Source organism: Microtus ochrogaster, unplaced genomic scaffold (assembly GCF_000317375.1).
Source record: "Microtus ochrogaster isolate Prairie Vole_2 unplaced genomic scaffold, MicOch1.0 UNK72, whole genome shotgun sequence".
NCBI lineage: Eukaryota > Metazoa > Chordata > Mammalia > Rodentia > Cricetidae > Microtus > Microtus ochrogaster.
This window is the reverse complement of record NW_004949170.1, coordinates 183,346-202,400: the sequence shown is the minus strand read 5'-3', so window position 1 is coordinate 202,400 and position 19,055 is coordinate 183,346. Positions and strand designations below refer to the sequence as shown.

The window sequence follows — 19,055 nt, the reverse complement described above, 5'->3', positions numbered from 1 at the left end:
TCCCAACTGCTGGAATTAAAGGCATTTGTCATCATGCCTGGCTCGTTGCCAACTGTTTTTCATAGCGTATAAAATAACTGCGCAATGCCAATGTCTTTCTTTCCATGCCACCAGACTTCTTTTGCCAAAGCTTGGTGCTGCAGCTTACAATGCTCAGTGCTGCAGGATGAGACCCGCCCCACAGAGGACCTGTGCATCTCCTGCAATAAGACTGCACTCTGGGGTCTCACCTGAGCTCAGAGGGGACGCCCTCCCAGTGTCAAAGCGAGGCTTGGTCTTCACAGCAGTGACAGTGGTGACCACAGTCCCACATGGCATCACCGTACGGTCCTTTTCTATCTTTGCAGCAGAAACAGGAGTGGGCCAGGACTTCGGCTCACCAGGTTCTATGTAAGAAAACTGTGGCAAATGAAAAAGAAACTCATTTAGAAACAGTAAAGACAAGGCTTCCGTGGACAGTTGCTTCCCACACTCACCGGATCCACACCCACAAATGAGCCCCTCACAGAACATGGTGTCATGAGAGCACAGAATAGCCATTTCCTTTCCTGGTGTATTAATGATTTCTATAGGACTTCTCATACTAAATATGATACAAATGCAAGGGACTAGCTATTTTTCTGTACTGCCCATGGGATTGTGATAAGAAAAAAATGTCTGTACATGTTCAATATGATGCAGTTTGAATGGTTTTGTTGTTGTTGTTGTTGTTGTTAAATATTTTCAGATTGGCTGGTGCATACTGCAACTTGAACCTGCAGATATGGATAGATTCTGAAGATGACATCAACAAGTTGACTTAACAGTGGTACACTGGTTTCCGCTACTTCACCTATGTTCCTTAGGGTTTTTTGTTTGTTTGTTTTATCAACCCAGACTGACAAAGACTCAGGAGAGCAAAGCTCAAACTCATCAAAGTCTAAGCATGACTCAGAAGAGGAATTTTTAAAAGGAAAGCAGCTGGGTTAGCTGAAATGACACTAGGAAAGGTCATCTCCTACAGTAGCCAGCTTAAGCCAGTTGTGGCAAGATGTGTCCACCTGAGCCTGAAGGCCGTGCTGAGAAGAGGGCTTCCTGGGTGAGCTTAGCATGTCAGATGGAAGTCCAAGCTGAGGCAGGCAGGAGACAGGACTGTAGCAGAACATGTTATCATACCTCTGCGGTGACTGAACCTAACACCAAGCTGTCAGGCTCCGTCCCGCTGACCAGTCTGAATGTCTGTGGGCCATTAGGCTGCTTCCTAAATAAGTCTAGGTGAATGGTTGTTGTTCCCAGCAGACCTAGAGTGGAAGACAAAAAGGAGCAATGGTGATGTTTCCACAGTCATACACCCTAAGGGGTATCCCGTTAGCTCCACTACACAGTGTCAATCAAGTGTTACCAAATAAAAAGAGGCTGCAGGAAATCCAGGGAAACTTCTGCCATGTTTGACAGAGCAATATCTAAACCACACAGAGTGTGGAACTGCATCAACATCCCTGAACCACTGACAGGAACAGGAAAGCAAACAGTGGGACAGTGGGGGATGGGAGAGGGAAGGGCATCAACAAAAATGAAGAAGCTACTGAAGCCCTGGGCAAAGCATATATGGGAGGATGGAGGGGACGGGGTCATAACGACAGTGACCTATTCTCAAATATGTGTCTGCGTGTAAAAAGCAAGAGTAAGAAAGAGGGAGAGACGGGTGAGAAAGGAGGAAAAGGGAGACAGATGGTGTGCAATAGCTAACTGAACATAAAGATTATGGGAACAGGGCAAACATTCAGAACGAGAATATAAACACGAGCTGCATGGGCACACTCTGCACGGCATCTGTAAAGCTGCACAGAGCTTTCAGGGGCTCCATCAGGCTAACCAGGAATGGAGGGGGTTAAGCCACCAGGAGCATGAACCAGGAAGGATGAGAAACCCATGGCAGCCTAATGCAGGGTGTCTCATATATTCACTCAAAGAAGGTTTTTCTTACTACTTCTGCAGGCATCTAAAGATGGCAGACTCAAAGAGGCTTGCACAAACCTCTTGAAGGTAACTAGGGCAGGATCACCTGGTCAGTCACCTGTCTTCCAGCTTCCCTTCAGGAGATAACAAAGAAACTCGATGGCACAGCTAGATAAGCCAATGGTCTCTTCCTTCCCAATTTTAATGTTTACATGGCTTTTAAAACACCCAAGAGGTCCGAGAATGTAACTCAGTAGTACAACATTTACCTAGCATGCTTAAAGCCCAGCACCACAAAAAAAAACTAATTTAAGAGCCAATGAGATGGCTCATCAGGTAAAGGTACTTGTCACCATGCCTGATAAACTAAGCTTGATTTCTAAGACCCACAAGATGGGAAGGAAAGAACTAACTCCTCCTGCAAGTTGTCCTCTGACCTATACAGACACAGTACTAAATGTAAAAACAGAAGAATCTGACAAACATTGGCACTACCAATGTATACCAAAGTGCACACTCACGCCCATGTTTATGTTGGTGACTTTACCCTCAATTGTTGCTTTCCTGTGTCTGAATCATGTGTATACTTTAAACTAAGCCCAAGGGGCTTATTCTGTAGGGAAACATCAGCTGAAACTTATAGAGAGAGGTATTAGGAAAGGGGCTGCCATGGCTATGTTGGAAAGTTTGTTTCAGTTTTTTTCTTTTCATTTTTTTTTTTTTGGTTTGTTTTTTGAGACAGGGTTTCTCTGTGTAGCCCTGGCTGTTCTGGACTAGATCTGTAGACCAGGCTAGCCTCAAAGTCACAGAGATCCACCTGCCTCTGCCCCCTGGGTGCTGGGATTAAAGGTGTGGCCACCACTGCCTGGCTTGTTACTATTTTTTTAATTTAAAATTGAAGGAAAATTGCTCCTCTGATCTAAAAATTATTGAAGAAAGATTCTAAATTTGAAGAAACAGGGACACAAGAGATGACTCAGTACTAAGAACACTGGCTGCTCTTCTAGAAGACCTAAATTCAGTTCCTAGGCACCATGTGGCAGCTCACAACCATCTGAAACTTTGGTCTTGGAGGATCTGGCACCTTCTTATGACCTCTGAAGGCACTACATGCACACAGTGCACAAACATACATGCAGGCAAAACACTTTTTGTTTTTTTTTTATTTTTATTTTTTTGATTTTTGAGACAGGGTTTCTCCATAGCTTTTCAGTTCCTGTCCTGGAACTAGCTCTTCTAGACCAGGCTGGCCTTGAACTCACAGAGATCCGCCTGCCTCTGCCTCCCAAGTGCTGGGATTAAAGGCGTGCGCCACCACCGCCTGGTGCAAAACACTCTTATACACAAAAACAAAGGAAAAAAATTTAAAAACCAGACAAGCATGTCCCCAAAATGAAAGCCATTATTGATGTTTGACTGTGTATCAAACATTTCATTGGGAGACCTGTGATTCAGCTGAGGGGCTACCTCCTTTGCAGTTTCTCCCCTCCCCGTTCCAGAGTCCAGGTCAGGGCGCTAGTCTGGAGCATCCTCCACCTACCTTCTGGAGAGCACCCATTCTCTGAGATCTGCAAGAGCAGCTCCTTAGATTTGGCGTTCAGTTCACTGTGGAAAGAACAAAGTCCTGTAAACACTTCAAAGCTCAACGCTACCAGGTTGGGCCACTCCAATGTATATTTTTAATTATGCAAAGGAACACAAAGTTATCAGTCCTAAAAGGCAGCAACCTGACAGTTCATAAATAGCCACTGATGTATCCAGGGATTGGCCTTTCAGAGGGGATCCATGGAAGACCCTTTATGACAAGACGTATATTAGACAAGCTAATACATCAGCCATGGAGACCTTGATTTCATTAGGTTAATTTTTATTAAATTAAATTAAAAGTCAGACGTCATTGTTACCATTTAAAAACAACGACTATGTATAATTAACTGAGCACAGAACACAGAATATCCAACAAGCCTCCCTCCTCCTTTCTAAGATGCCTTTTACTTGAGATACATGGAGTATTCCTGTTCCCATGCTATTTCCACCATCACCTTTAATAGCTTTAGGTGATTTTCACAGACTGCAGAACAACTTCATTTTTGACAGATGCTTATGCTCAGTTGCCTTGGCCTTAAGGAATTTTATTCAGCCAAGTCCTTACAGATTGAGGACTATAAAAATAGAATTTAAAACTAGAGTTGTTGTTTCTAGAAAACAAACCGAGATTAACATCCTCACACAGTTGGAGGTCAGAGCACAGCTAGTTAGAGTTGGTTCTCTCCACCAAGTGGGTCCCGAGCATTGAACTCAGGGTGTCAGGCTTGGCAGCAGTGTCTTTACTCATGTCCTCCTCTCCAAGATCTGCCATCTCTTCTGTCATTTCCTTAAGTGCATTAACCAGTTCTTTTAGATCATCCCTGTCCTGATGCCAGCGGTCTGCTCCTGGGACTGATCATTCACCATGAGATTTTAAACTCCTATTACAGAAGGATCCGTGTTTCAAAACTGGGAACCAGTATTAAACTCTGCTAACTCTCTTTGGGGAAGATGTGAAGGCAGGAAGTTTACTTCTTCCTGTGATCTATCTAGTGACAAAGTGGAAGTTATTGACAGATTTTTTTTTTTTTTTTTTTTTGGTTTTTTTGAGACAGGGTTTCTCTGTAGCTTTGGTGCCCGTCCCAGAACTAGCTCTTGTAGACCAGGCTGGCCTTGAACTCCCAGAGATCCACCTGCCTCTGCCTCCCGAGTGCTGGGATTAAAGGCTTGTGCCACCTTTATATTTCTGGTGCAAATTCAAGTAGATTGATTGATTGATTGATTGATTGATTGATTGATTTGAGGCAGGCTCTCTACTTAGCTCTGGCTGTCCTGAAACTTAGTATGTAAACCAAGCTGACCTTGAACTCAAGAGATCTGCCTACCTCTACTTCCCAGGTACTAGGATTGAAAACATGTACTACCAAATCTGCCTTAGATTTATTAATTAATTTATGCTAGAATGGCTAGTCAAACGTTTTTTTTAGATTTATTTATGTGTTCAAATGTTTTGCCTGCATGTATGTATACCACATGCATGCTTGGCTCCTGCAGAGACCAGAAGAGGGCATCCATCACCTGGAATGGTTATGAGCTGCCATACGGTTACTATGAACCAAACCCAAACCCTTTGCAAGAGCAGCTGATGCCCTTGACCAGAGCAAGAGCTTCCAAACATATGTATTTTAATATTTAATGTATTCTGGATCCTATGTGATGGCATGTATTAGTTAGGATCTTTACATTGTGATTTATAAGTGGTTTTGCGTGTCCTTTTTCTATTTTTCCCACCAGATATTGGGATTAGTTGGAGATTTCCTTCCACTCTTTATGACTGGCTGCTAAGGGAAGCAGGGATTCCCTTAATAGGCCCTTCATCATAACAGGGAATGAGGAGAAAAGTGATGCCCAGAACAGCCTTTAAAAAGAAGTTTATGTTGGACACAGGGCTGGCTGTCTTTCAAACACTCAGGGCTTGCTTTCATTGAATTAATCTTTAGTATTAATAGTATTATGCAACAACTCTAGGATCTGTCCATCTTGAGCAGACCTAGCTGTGGCCACCAGGCCCATGAGGATGCAGGCTGTACTCACAAGGTCAATTCCTCCTCCCAAGAGAAGTCTGTAGTGTTTCTCACTAGGGTGCTGATGAACTGCTGTGCAGGCTCGTTCAGCTGGGCCACACACACGTGGCTAATGCTGCCTGTGATGAGATGAAGCAAGGCTGTATTAGCTTTTATTTTTTAATGCACTGTCTTTGCTTACCCACACAAGGAACAGTAAATTAACTGACAAGGATCTCAGTTTACCAACAGCTACGAGACCTTTCTTTCACTTGCCATTATACACTCTCAAAGCTTGGGCAATACCTTGGTGGTAACAGCCCTGGACTGACTCCAATGCACTGCTTCCTTCCAGCAGTTGATCAACTCTGACAGCCTGCAGGACCCTCAGGTATGGAGTCTCAGGTATGAAGCAGCATGTCAATGTGCTGAGACTAACAACCTGCCTACAGGATAGCCGGTCCTAAGCTTCAACTGTGGCCACATCTCACAGACAACCCATGTCTCACTTACAACAAGCAGGTGTTTTCATTCCTCATCTAACCCAAAGCTCTTCTGGGGTACTTGGTATAGACACCGTGACATCTCACAGCCGTTCCTGCTCTGAGAAAAGGTTTCCTTTACAGATCAGTCCTGAGGTCTTCGGTGGTAGGTAACTACTACAGTGTGTCAGGTCAGGGTAACTTTCACAGTCTCCTGTGAAAGGGAAGACTTAGATCCATTTCCATATGTGGGCATGTTAGTGTGGATAGGGAATGGGATCTGGTTTCATAGCATGTGCACCCCAAAGCTGGGACTGCCACCCCTGGCTGGTAGTGCAGGGGATCCACTTCCCCACTAGCTGATACGGGTGTGAAAGGCAACATGCAATACCTGTAGCGACAACTCAAAAGAAGTCTCTTTGTGCCTGTAAACTGAGAAGGCGAACCTTGGCAAATAGTAACAAGAATTCCTAACATTCTTAGACAGTGACCAGAACCCCGTACTTCTATTCTCATCAACATCAAGCTGCAACTGGACAGCCATATCCTGCGTCAGACTGCTAAGCTTGGGGAGGGTGGCTCAGTGACCACTGCAAAGGGCCAGGGCTCACAGCTGCCTTCTTCCCATCAGCAACACCAGGGGCAGCAGTGAGCCTAAGTCCTCTGATCCCCCATCAGCCACCCTCATTCCCCCACTTTTTAGGAGGTATTCTACCCCACCTTTTAGGAGGTATTCTACATGAATTTATTGGCTCATTTGAAAAAAAGAAAGCCAAGACTAGCAACCGTTGCTGAGAGAGAGCAGAGCAACCACAACACTGCGCTCCCTTGGCCTTCACGTGCATGAGATGAGATGAGATTATAACATCTGCATACTTACGGGGTGCAGTATGACAGGTCGTGGCATGTATAGCCTGTGTAATGGTCAGATTCTGTTACTAGCCTTGCCACTGTTTCAAACATCTGCCCTTTCTCTGCATTTGGAACATTTAGAATCTTTCCCACAAAGTCTTTGGGTATGTGCAGAAAAACATAGTTGCTTACCATGTTAAGGGGTTACAGTTTGTGGAATCTGGACCCCAAGCCCATTAGCCAAAGACCAAGGTTTTCACTGTATGTCTGCCAAGGAAGGCATACTGCAGACCCAACCAGGTTGCCATACAAGGATTCACCAGCCCAAGCCAAGGAAGGTCCCTCTCAGAGCAGTGGGAAGCCCCATGAGGCCCTGGTGGCATCAGCACCCACCTGAAGCACCAGGGTGGGTTAGCAGGGAGACTCGGATATTCTTCACCTGCAGTTTTAGTTCATGAGCCCTTGGAGGTTTGGGAGGGCAGGGTTCCTGAGCAGTGGAGGAAGTGCACTGTAGGGTCTGTAGGAAGAAAGCAGGGTAACAGTTGTGAAGATATGAGGGGGCAGGCTCCATAATGTAGGCATAATTAAGGAAGTCCGCGAGAGCCCGGAATAAAGGACAACAAATATTTATTTGGGGAAGAACTCACAACAAGGGTAGAGAGTCATGGTCCTCTGCACTGGAAGCTGTGAACAGAACTCCAACCACTACCCAAGATAGCAAGCATGCTTTCTGTCCACACACAGTACCTCAGATCACGCCCTAATGGGCCAGTACCCTAAAGACTATCGGCTAAATTAATTCCCATGATTTTATAAGGAAATAGGACAGCCAGGGGCACTAGCTTCTATATGGGTGATATCTTTGACACCAGCGTCTTCAGGGATACTAGAACAGGGGATCTGACTGCCAGGATCACCTTAGAATTGACGGTCCTATCTCATGAGAAGGTTCTGTTGCTTCTGAAGTGAGCCTTTTCTTCCTTCCTTCCGTCCTTCCTTCCTTCCATTCTAACAGACTTATTTATTTGTGTATATGTCTGCTTTGTTTTTATGCACATCAAAGGAGTGGGTCATATCCCATTATAGATGGTTGTTAGCCACCATGTTGCTGGGAATTGAACTCAGGACCTCTGAAAGAGCAGTCAAGAGCTCATAACCACTGAGCCATCTCTCCAGCCCCATGGTGAGCCTTTTCTTATCCCTACTGAAGAACCCTTCAGAAAGTGATGTCCCTGTTCAAATTCTGCTTTGTCATCTACTTCCAAGGACAGTGAAGACTAGCCAGCACATGGTTCCATGCTTAGACCCAGGTGGGGTAGTGAATTGGCCTTCACGCTGCAGTGCTTGACAAGACAATATGTAGATATGAATGGCCATCAGTCTGTGATCACCTCTTGCCTCCAGGCAGAGCCCACCGTTCTAGGAAGAACACCTATGAACCTCTGACATCGCACAAGTGAGGGTATAGAGGCAGGTACAGTCTTATTACATTCTCAGAAGGGCACCAGGCACTAGCTGCCATGATGGTGCTCACAGGGGCTCTTAAATTTATGACAAGAACCTAAGGTTCTCTGAGAGATGCTGGACAGTTAAAGCCATCCTGGTTGCTGACTGGACTTGAGCTACTTCTTGGGGGATGCTTCCTAACATCTCCGGAGACACTCATGCTAACACCCAACAAACACTGTTCTGAACCAGAGGCCAGGAAGGACTGTAAACTTCCTTAAAGCACTGGGATAGGATGGAGATTTGATAGCTTGTCAGTTGTATGTGTGTGGCTACATTTTTCTTTCATTACTGTGTATGTGTACATGTATACATGAGTTTTTACATGTGTGTGTGTGTGAACATGGACATGTCTATGCATATGGAAGCCTGTGGTTGTCAGCAGGTGTAATCCTTAATCACTCTCCACCTTATTTACTTAGGCAGGGTCTCTTTGCTGAACACAAAGCTTACCAACGCAGCTAGTCCAGTCAGCCAGCTTGCTCCAGGATCCCCTGATCTCTGCCTTCTGATGCTAGAATTACAGGCAGACCACCATGTCCACCTGGCATTTACTTTGGGTTCTAGGGATCCAAATTCCAGTCTCCATACTGGCACAAAAGTGCTTTAACCACTAAACTATGAGGGTTCCACTTCTGGGCCATAAATACCCAGCTACTCAGTTACACACCATTCTGGGTGTTTCTGTGATGGTGGCTTGAGATGAGTTCAATGTTCAGGACAGATTTTGATTTTCCTGAGACAGGGTATGGTGTCACCCAGATTGGAGGATAACCTTGAACTTCTGATCCTCTGGCCTCTGGTATTATAGGTATTTGCCACCATGCCCAATGTATATGATCTTAGAAAGCAAATCCAGGACTCCATGCATGCTGCATGCTAGGCAAGCACTCTTCAAAGTAAGCTGTAGCCTGAGAGATCAATGTTTCTCAGGCAGACGGAGTAAAGTAGATGGCTATCCCTAATAGGATGGGCTTCAACCCATCAGTTGAGGCCTGAGTAGAAAAATGAGCAATCCTCAAATGAGAAGGAATTCCTCCTTTTTGGAATTCCTCAGCCAGGCCATGGTCTTTTTCTGCTCTTAGAATCAAACAGAAACACTGGTCTTCCTGGGTTTGAGCTCTGAGCCTATGGTCAGTCTGGACTGAGGCCAAACCATCAACTCTCCTGGTGTTCAAGGCTTCAGATACGGGCTGGAATCACACCGTGTATGTATCAGTCACAACACCATAATATATCTTGTAAGTCCTTCTCACCCCCACACCCAAGTGCTTAATTTCTCTGGAAAGTTTGTCATGGGTATAGCACTTAATTAAATTGGACAACTTCATTTTGGAATGTGACTGGATTTAATAGCATAGGTCCTTTTTTTCAATCTGTAGATTATGAAAATACAATACTGTTTTGTGAACTGTCTCCAATTTATATAAATTTATGGTCACAAATCGCCTCTGCTTTTCAAGAATCTACCGTTAACAGGATTACTGGGAGATGCAGTAGCTGGGGCTTGCTCCAACCTCTGTGGATGTACGACTGACTCCAGTATTTGGGAGTCACCTTATATCTTATCCCTCTGAGAGGCCCTGAGGGAAGTTTATAACCCCCTGTGTTTTCATCTGCTAGCTGAGCTGTTCCTGCTACCTTGCAAGCAAAGGAAAGTAAAGATGACTTCTCATATCCCTGTGACCCTAGTCACCTAGAATTTAGTACCAAACCCTACCATCAGCTGACAGTGCCTGATGAATGTAGGGGACCATAGCCTCATGAGAAGAACACCCATGAGTAGCCTGGCGACCTCTCTCACCATGGGGCTCTGATCTAACACTGTGGACAATATCTGCCTGTGCAGTGTCAGCCCCACCATGAGAAGTGAAAGCACTGGAAACACAAGTCAGAATCACCTGTGTCCTGGGATCTGGGCTTACCTGAGCTTCTTTGGCCCATGAAGGCTTGGTGCTCAGAAACACAGATGGAGAGGCAACACCAACTAGGTACTTCAGAAGATCTGCAAGGGCTTCGGAAAGCATGTTTACCTCAAGCACCTGCTTCTGGAGAGGGAAAGGCCATCAGATCATTGCACGCCAGATGCAGGTACCTGACAGGCACGCCAGATGTTACAACATCAGACTACATTAAGCAACCTTGGTGTGAGGGCTATGCTGGCTCTTATCACTGGGACTGTAACTGTCCTGCTAGCCCATGACAGGCTAGGAACAGCAGCAGCCTCCAGGAGCACAGCCAGTAAGGAAAGGGGTACCTCGGATCATAATGAACCAATTGTACTAACAACTGTGTGATGTTGAAGAGACCCCTGAGCTGCAGAGAAGCACAGTCCAGCCAAGAACTTGATGGAAGGCAGAGAGAGTCAGGGTTTAGGACCAGACAAGGTGTGCAAAGACTCCAGATCTCAGACACCACACAGCAATAAGCACACTACTTCCAACTGTTCGATCTATTTGCTGTACCTGGTTTGTTGCTTTGACAAAAGCAACTTAAGGAAGAAAAGGTTCATTTTGGCTCAGAGATGTAAGGCACTGTCTTTCATGACAGGGAAGGTGAGGTGGCAGGAATATGAAACAGTTGATCATAGAGAATATCAGGAAGCAGAGAAAGATAAATGCTGGTGCTCAATTTGCTTTCTCTTTTTTATTCATTCTGAGACCCCAACCTATGAGATAATGTTGCCACATTCAGGTGGGTCTTCCACCTCAATTAATCTAACTTTGAAACTCCCTCAATGAGTTGTCTGGAAGTCTGTTTTCACGATGATTGTAGATCCCATCAATTTAAGAATCAAGATTTAGCGGGGTGGTGGTGGTGCATACCTTTAGTCCCAGCACTTAGGAGACAGAGGCAAGCGGATTTCTGAGTTCCTGCCCAGCTTGGTCTACTGAGCAAGTTCCAGGGCATTGGTTCTATGCAGCAGAGTTCTATAAATCAGAGGTTCTTAACTGTGGGTGGTGACCCCTTTGGAGTTGAATGAACCCTTCACAGGGGTCCATATCAGAGATTCTGCATATCAGACATTTACATTATGATTTATAACAGCAGTAAAATTATGAAGTAATTTATAATTATGAAGTAGCAACAGAATAATTTTATGCTTGGGGTCACCACACCACGAGGAACTGTATTAAAGGGTCATAGCATTAGGAAGGTTGGGAACCACTACTATAAATGTTTTTAGTGCACAGGTTTTGGGTTTTATTTTATTTTTCAGTATTAGGGATAGAGACCAGGGTTTTTGCCAATATTAGGCAAGCATTCTATGAGTGGACCTTGGGTTTTTAAGACAAAATCTCACTGTGTGTCCCAGCCTGGCCTTAAACTTATGATCAGGGCTCCCTATAGTGAACTTGGCCTGCATTTACTAATCTTTAAATGTAAGGTCTCTAAATGCCAAAACCCAAAAGGCTGATGCCATGGCTCTCCCTGGGGGGCCAGCCTCCCATATACACATGTATTAACTTGTTTAATCTTCACATCACATTCCCTTCACTTCACACATAAGAGATGAAGACATAGAAAAGTCAATTAACACTCACAGAGCCATAGAGGCCATAAACAGGAGAGCCAAGAATCAAACCCCACTGGCTAAAACGGTTAAGGGTCTATGCTTTGAACCAGGAGGCCATCACCTATCCCCTCAATGGTTCCTTGATAGCCTAGCCTTCATTTTTAAGTTAAATAAAAGTCACATGATATAGAGTAACTATTTAAATGTACCTTTCACTGCTCCTTCGTGCACACACACTAAATATGTTCTCAACCTTCTTACTACTTCCTAAAGATGAATCCCAAGTCCATCCTATCAGGAGTCACATCCCCAACTCCTGGCATCCATCTTTCCTTCTTTGTGGATTGCCTTTTCTGGATGAGATGTGTCACGGCACTGACACTTATGTCCCCTGCATCAGGCTTCTTTTATCATTTGCAAAGCCAGTCGGGAGACAGCGTGCACCAGCAAGTCACCCCATTTCTGGCTGAATAATACCGCACAGTATGGTTGTGCCTCGGGATGGGCTCTTACTTCTCTGTCTGACCTGGACAATTGCTTCTTACTCAGTAGACAGGAACTCTGCCTGATGGCAGGTATTATCTAACAGGCTCAAAGAACAGTGGCCAGGACAACTTCCTTTCATAGCCTCTCCCCATCCCCAGTGCTGTACTCATTCATCAGGGAGCTGTGGGTCTGCCACTGAGCCACAAAGTGGTCCCCAGAATGCTCCACAGGGGAATCTGTGGGTGGCTAGAGGATGAGGAACAGGGAGTTATACAGTCTAGACAGCATGCTGCTGGTTGACTTCAGGAGGAGGAATGAATGAGATCATCTTCATAAAATGACACATGTCACTTTTGTGCAGGTTATCAGTAAGGCCAAATGGAAGGGAGCAGAGCTTTTTCCCAGTCTGTCAGTGGTGCTGACTTTAGATCAAATTTTCTTTATTTTTTTAAATTTAATTTATTTATATTTTATGCATGAGCGCTCTGCATGTATACCTGCAGGCCAGAACAGGGCAACAGATTCTATTATAGATGGCTGTGGGCCACCCTGTGGTGCTGGGAATTGAACTCAGGACCTCTGGAAGAGCAGCTAGTGCTCTTAACTGCAGAACCATCAAATATTCAATAGTCAAAATTATATACAAGGAGTTGAAGAGAAGGCTCAGTAGTTAAGAGCACACTGGCTGTTCTTCTAGTGGACCTGAGTTTGATTCCCAGCATCTACAAAATAGCTCACAACCTTGTCTAACTTCAATCCCTGGAGATTCAGTGACCTCTTCTGGCCTCTGTAAGCACTGCACACACACCATACACAGACACACATGCAGGCAAAACCCACACACATAAAAATAAATTATATAAAAAATAAAATAAATATACAAATCAACAGAGATAGGGATCTCCTACACCTGAACATTGAGACAAGTCAGTATCAGATTGGTAACACAGCCACTCATGGGGAAAAAAATGACTCAAGGAATCACACAGAATTGTGCCCTTCTTTGCATTGAGAAATTCAACATGGCTGAGCTTCCCTGTGTGTACTGCAGGCCTGCATAAATTATGCCATCATCAGAAAGAAGCAAGCAGCAGAAGGAAAGAGAAGCAAGGGCTGCCCCACCCCAATTCATTCTCTCTTTCTCCTTCCTTCTGCTCTTTGCTTCTAGCAAACAATGACATCACTTGTCCAGACTTTCATTCCACACAGACAAGCCCTGACACGTTCAGTCTCTTCTGCTGAGAAGGAGAGCATTCTGTATTCAAGATTCCTTGAGTCATTCCCCCCACAGCCCATGGCTGTGTTACCAATCTGATAGTAGTTAATTGCCTCGGTCAGAATTTGTGTATGTGTGTGTATGTGTGCGTGCATGTGTGTGTGTGTGTGTGTGTGTGTTTGTGTGAAACTTACCAGCTAAAACCAAACCAAAACCAAACCAACCAAACCTTAACCCTCACACTGCACACATCTATGTCAAAATATGAAGGCTAAAATATTGGCAGGTCTGGGGTAGAACGCTAACAAGCACGTTCAGGGCCCTGGGCTCCATTCCTAGCACCAGAGAAAAAATGGAGAGAAAAAACAAAGAGAGATGAAAGGAGGAAAAGATGAGTCTCTTACTGGAGACACACTACAAAGCCCACAGATCTCTACTGTGGGGAGGCCTCAGTAGCTGATCTAGTTGAAACAGAGCAGAACTACAAGGGAATTTTGTGAAAGTCACAGGAAGAACTCCTTGTCCAGAAAAGAAAAGTTGGGTTTTTTGCACACACTCACGGCAGCTTGCACACTGAGGCCCCAGAAAGGGGAAAGGAAAGTGTCCTCTCCATCAAAGCCGTCCCCTACAGCGCCCTGTCTCTTGTGGCCTACGCCAGCATGAAGAGAATGACTAGCAGGGGCTACCCACCTTAGAGCTAGCCATGCATCCATAAACCAGTGAAAAAAAACGACAAAAACTTACGGACTGACCTCCCCTGGGATCTGGGGCTGGATCTTGATGGCTGTTTCTGGTACGTGGGTGAATGACCATCTGATCTGAATGTCTTCTCTCTTCTCTTCCATGTGGAATTCTATCTATGAGAACAAACCATGGAGAAACAGTTACTGGGTAAGCTGAGCTGATCACCTGAGCCTTAATAAGCTCATACGTGTGTGCATCTGTACCATGTACATGCATATTGTATGCATATGTGCTATATGTGTGTGCATGTTGCATGTGTGCACTGTGTGTTGTGTCTGTACAAGGCATGCATGCATATTCTATGTATATGCTGTGTATATGTGTACTGATGCTCTCTGTGTATTCAATTTTTTAAGATTTATTTTTATTCTATGTATGTGCTGGTTGATTTTTGTCAACTTAACCCAAACCTAGACATACTTTGAAATGCCTCCATCAGATTAGCCTACAAGTCTGTGGGGGTTTTGATTAATGGTTGAGGTGGGAGAGCAAAGTTCACTGTGGGCAGTGCTACCCCTCCTGGGTAGGTAGCCCTAGGTTGTACGAGAAAGCAGGCCAAGAAAGCCATGGGGAGCAAGCCAGTAAGCAGGACTCCTCCATGGCCTCTGCATCAGCTCCTGCCCTGACCTCCTCTGTGATGGAGTGTGATTCCTTAGTTGGATGCCTTTATTTTCTGGAAAGACAAAAACAAAACCCCATCCTAACCCTAACTTTGGGGAGTTTCCTTTTTGCAGGTTATATTGATCAAATGAAAGTCATTTGTTAAGTCTTATACATTAGTTTAGTTGGAATCTTTATAAATTTTGATGATATCCATAGCTTTTCTTTTCCTGTGGAAACAAAAGCAAAACCCACTCCCCAATATAACACATATCCTGGTTTCCATTCGAAGTCAACACATCTTTGAAGTATATAGACTGATTTAATTCAGAATTTTTTCCATTATTTAATGTCTCTTCTCCTCAGCTGTTGTTCCTTTTTTCTTTTCTTTTCCTTTCTCTTTCTTTCTTTCTTTCTTTCTTTCTTTCTTTCTTTCTTTCTTTCTTTTTTTAAAGACAGAGTTTCTCTGTAGCTTTGGATCCTGTCCTGGAACTAGCTCTTGTAGACCAGGCTGGCCTTGAACTCACAGAGATCCACCTGCCTCTGCCTCCTGGGATTAAAGGTGTGTGCCACCACGGCCCACCTGTCATTTTTTTCTTATTACCATTAAAAAATTTAAAGTCAATAAAGTATTGTGTAATCTATCAGTGGGAATCTTTATTAGTCCTTTCTGTTTATTAAGCATATCTTTTAGAGTGCAATTAGATCTTTCTATAATTGATTGTCCTGTAGGGTTGTGTAATATACCTGTAATATGCTTTATGTTGTAATATGCAAAAAACTGTTTCTTTTTACTAGGGACATATGTTGGAGCATTGCTCAGTCTTACTTTGTACAGGTATTTGTTATCCTTGAATTGTTTGACTGCTGAGGAAGGAACAACAGCAGATAACAGACATCTGATTAGAAATGATGGCCATAACTTCTAATAAATGTGTAATAAAGAACCAGCTGCTTCAGAACTCAAAGCAGTTTTCCATTGAAACCCTGAATATGTACCTATGGTATGGTATCCACATTCTAATTTTCCAAACTCTGCAAAATGAAACACATCTATTTTCCAAATTTCATTTCTTTGAGTATCCTTTGGGTTACTTCCTGCAGGTAGTGGAGTTTGGCTATACAAAGAACAAGTAGGACATTTTCTTATAAATTCCTTGGCTTGTTGCCACGAGATGGAAAAATCCTTTTTCAGACCTGAGAATTGTAAGCTAGAATGAACCCTCCCCTTCCCAAGCTGCTTCTAGTTGTGGTTATTACACCAATAGAAACATAATTCAGATACTGTATATGAGGTGCCTATGTGTATGTAAGTATACTGTGTGCATGCCTGGAGCCCCCGGAGGCTAGAAGAGGTGACATGCCCCTGGACCTGGAATTATGGGAAGATTGTAAGCTACCATGAGGATGCTGGAAATCAAACCCAGGTCATCTGCCAGAACAGCATGTGATTTTAACTCCTGAGCCACCATTCCAGCCCCTGTGTGTGTTCCTTTAGTCACGTTCTTAAAGACAGTGACTCGGCTTCTGCCTCTCTGCCTCAGTCTAAAATGTTCTCTCAGAATGGATGTGAAGACCTCCCCACCCCCCCAAACTCCTTTCCAGCCTCTCCTCTGCCCAGGCCAAGTGTCACGGACACTGTGCAGCCTTATTTAAATAAGGAACTCACTGTGCTCTGTGCTTCTCTTTCTGTTATCAAGGCATACGAGAGTGGAGGGAGCAAAGTGACCTAGGGCATCCTGTCTTCAGTGCTGGCCATGGTCGGTACCCGTGTCCACATGTCCCTGGGATTATATATGGAGTACCATATATAATGGTACCCCTCTCACCCAAGCCACTCTGGAAGCCTCAACTGGTCTGCTGTTTTGAATAGTTCTACTCATGTAGATGGGACAGAATCATGGAAAGATGGGAAAGACCTTCATCCTGGACAGCCTCAGATATAGGACCAGGCATAGTAAAGGGGACTTGGTAGGTGTGGTTAGGGCTGGACTTTAAGATGGTGAGAACAGCTTATGTCTCCAGGTGGCTGGCAGGAGAACAGGACAATAGGTATTGTTTGGGAACTACACCCATGGTGACTGAGCTGAAGCCGTATAAGGCACAATGACCATGCAGAGTGAGGTGGTATATGAGCTCTTAACAATTAATATATAGCCGACAAGAGCATGACGCCACAGTCCTATAACCCTCAAGGACCCTACTGAAGAAGGCTATCTTCAGAGTCAAACTGCCACCATTTTCATCAGACCATCTGTATCTGCTTACAAAGGATCATCAAAGCTGGGCTTGCAGAATAATGACATTTCCTCATTGGAGAGGCAGGGTGGGTCACAGGACCCTCACCCAGAATCTACTTACTTCTCCAAAGCAGTTTTACACAATTCTGTCCTAATTCCACATGGCCTCAGCGAGTGTATAGGCTGAGAGGAATTAGAGAAGGGGCTCTGATGGAGGAAGGTCATTGGTTAATTAATAAAGAAACTGCTTGGCCTGATAGGTTAGAACATAGGTGGGTGGAGTAAACAGAATGCTGGGAGGAAGAGGAAGTGAGCTCAGACGCCATGCTTCTGCTCTCCAGGGCAGATGCGATGGAGCAAGCCGCCAGGTCAGACATGCTGAATCTTTCCTGGTAAGACTGGTGTTACACAGATTACTAAAGATGGGTTAGTCAAGAGAGTTAGCCAAGAAGAAGCTAGACATAATGGGCCAAGCAGTGTTTAAAAGAATACAGTTTCCGTATAATTATTTCGGGGCATAAGCTAGCAGGTGGCCGGGAGCTGGGTGGCAGGAATGCAGCCCGCAGCTCCTTTAACAGGGCTCTCCATCTACATAGCTTGGGGAGTCATCATCCATGCTGGGTACAGACCTTACTACAGTGTATTGTGCTGTTCTGAGTTATATTCATGGTGAGTTTAAGATAATGGGTGACCTAATTCATAATTAATAACACCATGAGATTCAGAACTCTGTAACTCAGTATGGACGAATTCTCCCTGTGTCCCTCCTATGGCAGGGAGCACAAGGTTATATCTACCACGGATTTCCTGTGACCGATGGCATCTACACAGCCTTACCTTTATATGAAATGGGGAAAGCCGGACGTCATACAGCTGGCATTCTGAACTGGTAGGGGAGGCAGGCCCTGCACTGACCAGGAACTGAAGGGTCTCTCCCACCACATGACAGATCACCATCTAGAGAGACAAGGGACAAGGAGTCTTCAGGAGACAGCAAGGACAATGGTTACCATGGACACCTTCATTTCACTGAATAATCTAGACTTTCTATGTGATCAAGGAAAGAATTTTGAGTCTCAACCTCAGATATTCAGATTCACATCTTTTATACCATGAAAAAACAAACAGATACTGTCTCAGATGCTCGATTCCTGATGGAATCTCAGAGCCAAATTCTTTCCTGATTAAATCTAATTGTCATGATTTTTCCATATATAATGAAGGGTCTTTTTTTCTTTAAAAAAATCTCTGTTACGGGCTGGAGAGATGGCTCAGCAGTTAAGAGCACTGCCTGCTCTTCCAAAGGTCCTGAGTTCAATTCCCGGCAATCACATGGTGGCTCACAACCACCTATAATGAGATCTGGTGCCCTCTTCTGGTGTGCGGGCATACACACATACAGAATATTGTATACATAATAAATAAATATTTAAAAAAAATCTCCGTTACATATTTTTTCACAATGACTGCTTTCAAATTCCCTAGACAGGGCCAGTGAGATGGGGCGCCATGTGAAGGCACTTACCACCAGGCCTAACAATGAGTTCCATACCCAGGACTGACATGGTGTAGGCAGAGAACCAACATCTACAGGTTGCTGTTCCAGGTTATTTGATCACACTGTGACACCCCAAGACTGGGTTAATAAAGTTAACCTTGAATCAGGCGACAGACCCAGCAACTGGCAGACTGGAATTCGACATAGAGAACCCAGAAATATGGATAGAGAAGACACAATGGAAGGAGAAGAGAGGGACTTAGTGATTTCATGAATCTGGGAAATGTAGAGAGAAGGTCAGCTGGTCACTCCTCTGCTACTTTTTTTTATCTATCAGGTTTTCATCCCAATATTTGACTCTCGAGTCTTTATTGGTAATAGAACAA

General features: G+C 44.4%; 1 protein-coding gene across 2 annotated transcripts in view; it reads right to left on the bottom strand.

Moving 5' to 3' along the window:
* Window positions 1-19,055, bottom strand: part of C2cd2 (C2 calcium dependent domain containing 2) — a 69,803-nt gene that overhangs the window by 23,658 nt on the left and 27,090 nt on the right. For both annotated transcript variants that reach the window (XM_005370120.2, XM_026777545.1), the window contains exons 3-10: window positions 18,009-18,128; window positions 14,340-14,444; window positions 10,294-10,416; window positions 7,256-7,379; window positions 5,560-5,668; window positions 3,479-3,543; window positions 1,156-1,280; window positions 231-399 (exon numbers count right to left, since the gene is read on the bottom strand). In XM_005370120.2, the coding sequence (XP_005370177.1) occupies window positions 231-399; window positions 1,156-1,280; window positions 3,479-3,543; window positions 5,560-5,668; window positions 7,256-7,379; window positions 10,294-10,416; window positions 14,340-14,444; window positions 18,009-18,128 (940 nt within the window). The remainder of the gene's footprint in view (window positions 1-230; window positions 400-1,155; window positions 1,281-3,478; window positions 3,544-5,559; window positions 5,669-7,255; window positions 7,380-10,293; window positions 10,417-14,339; window positions 14,445-18,008; window positions 18,129-19,055) is intronic.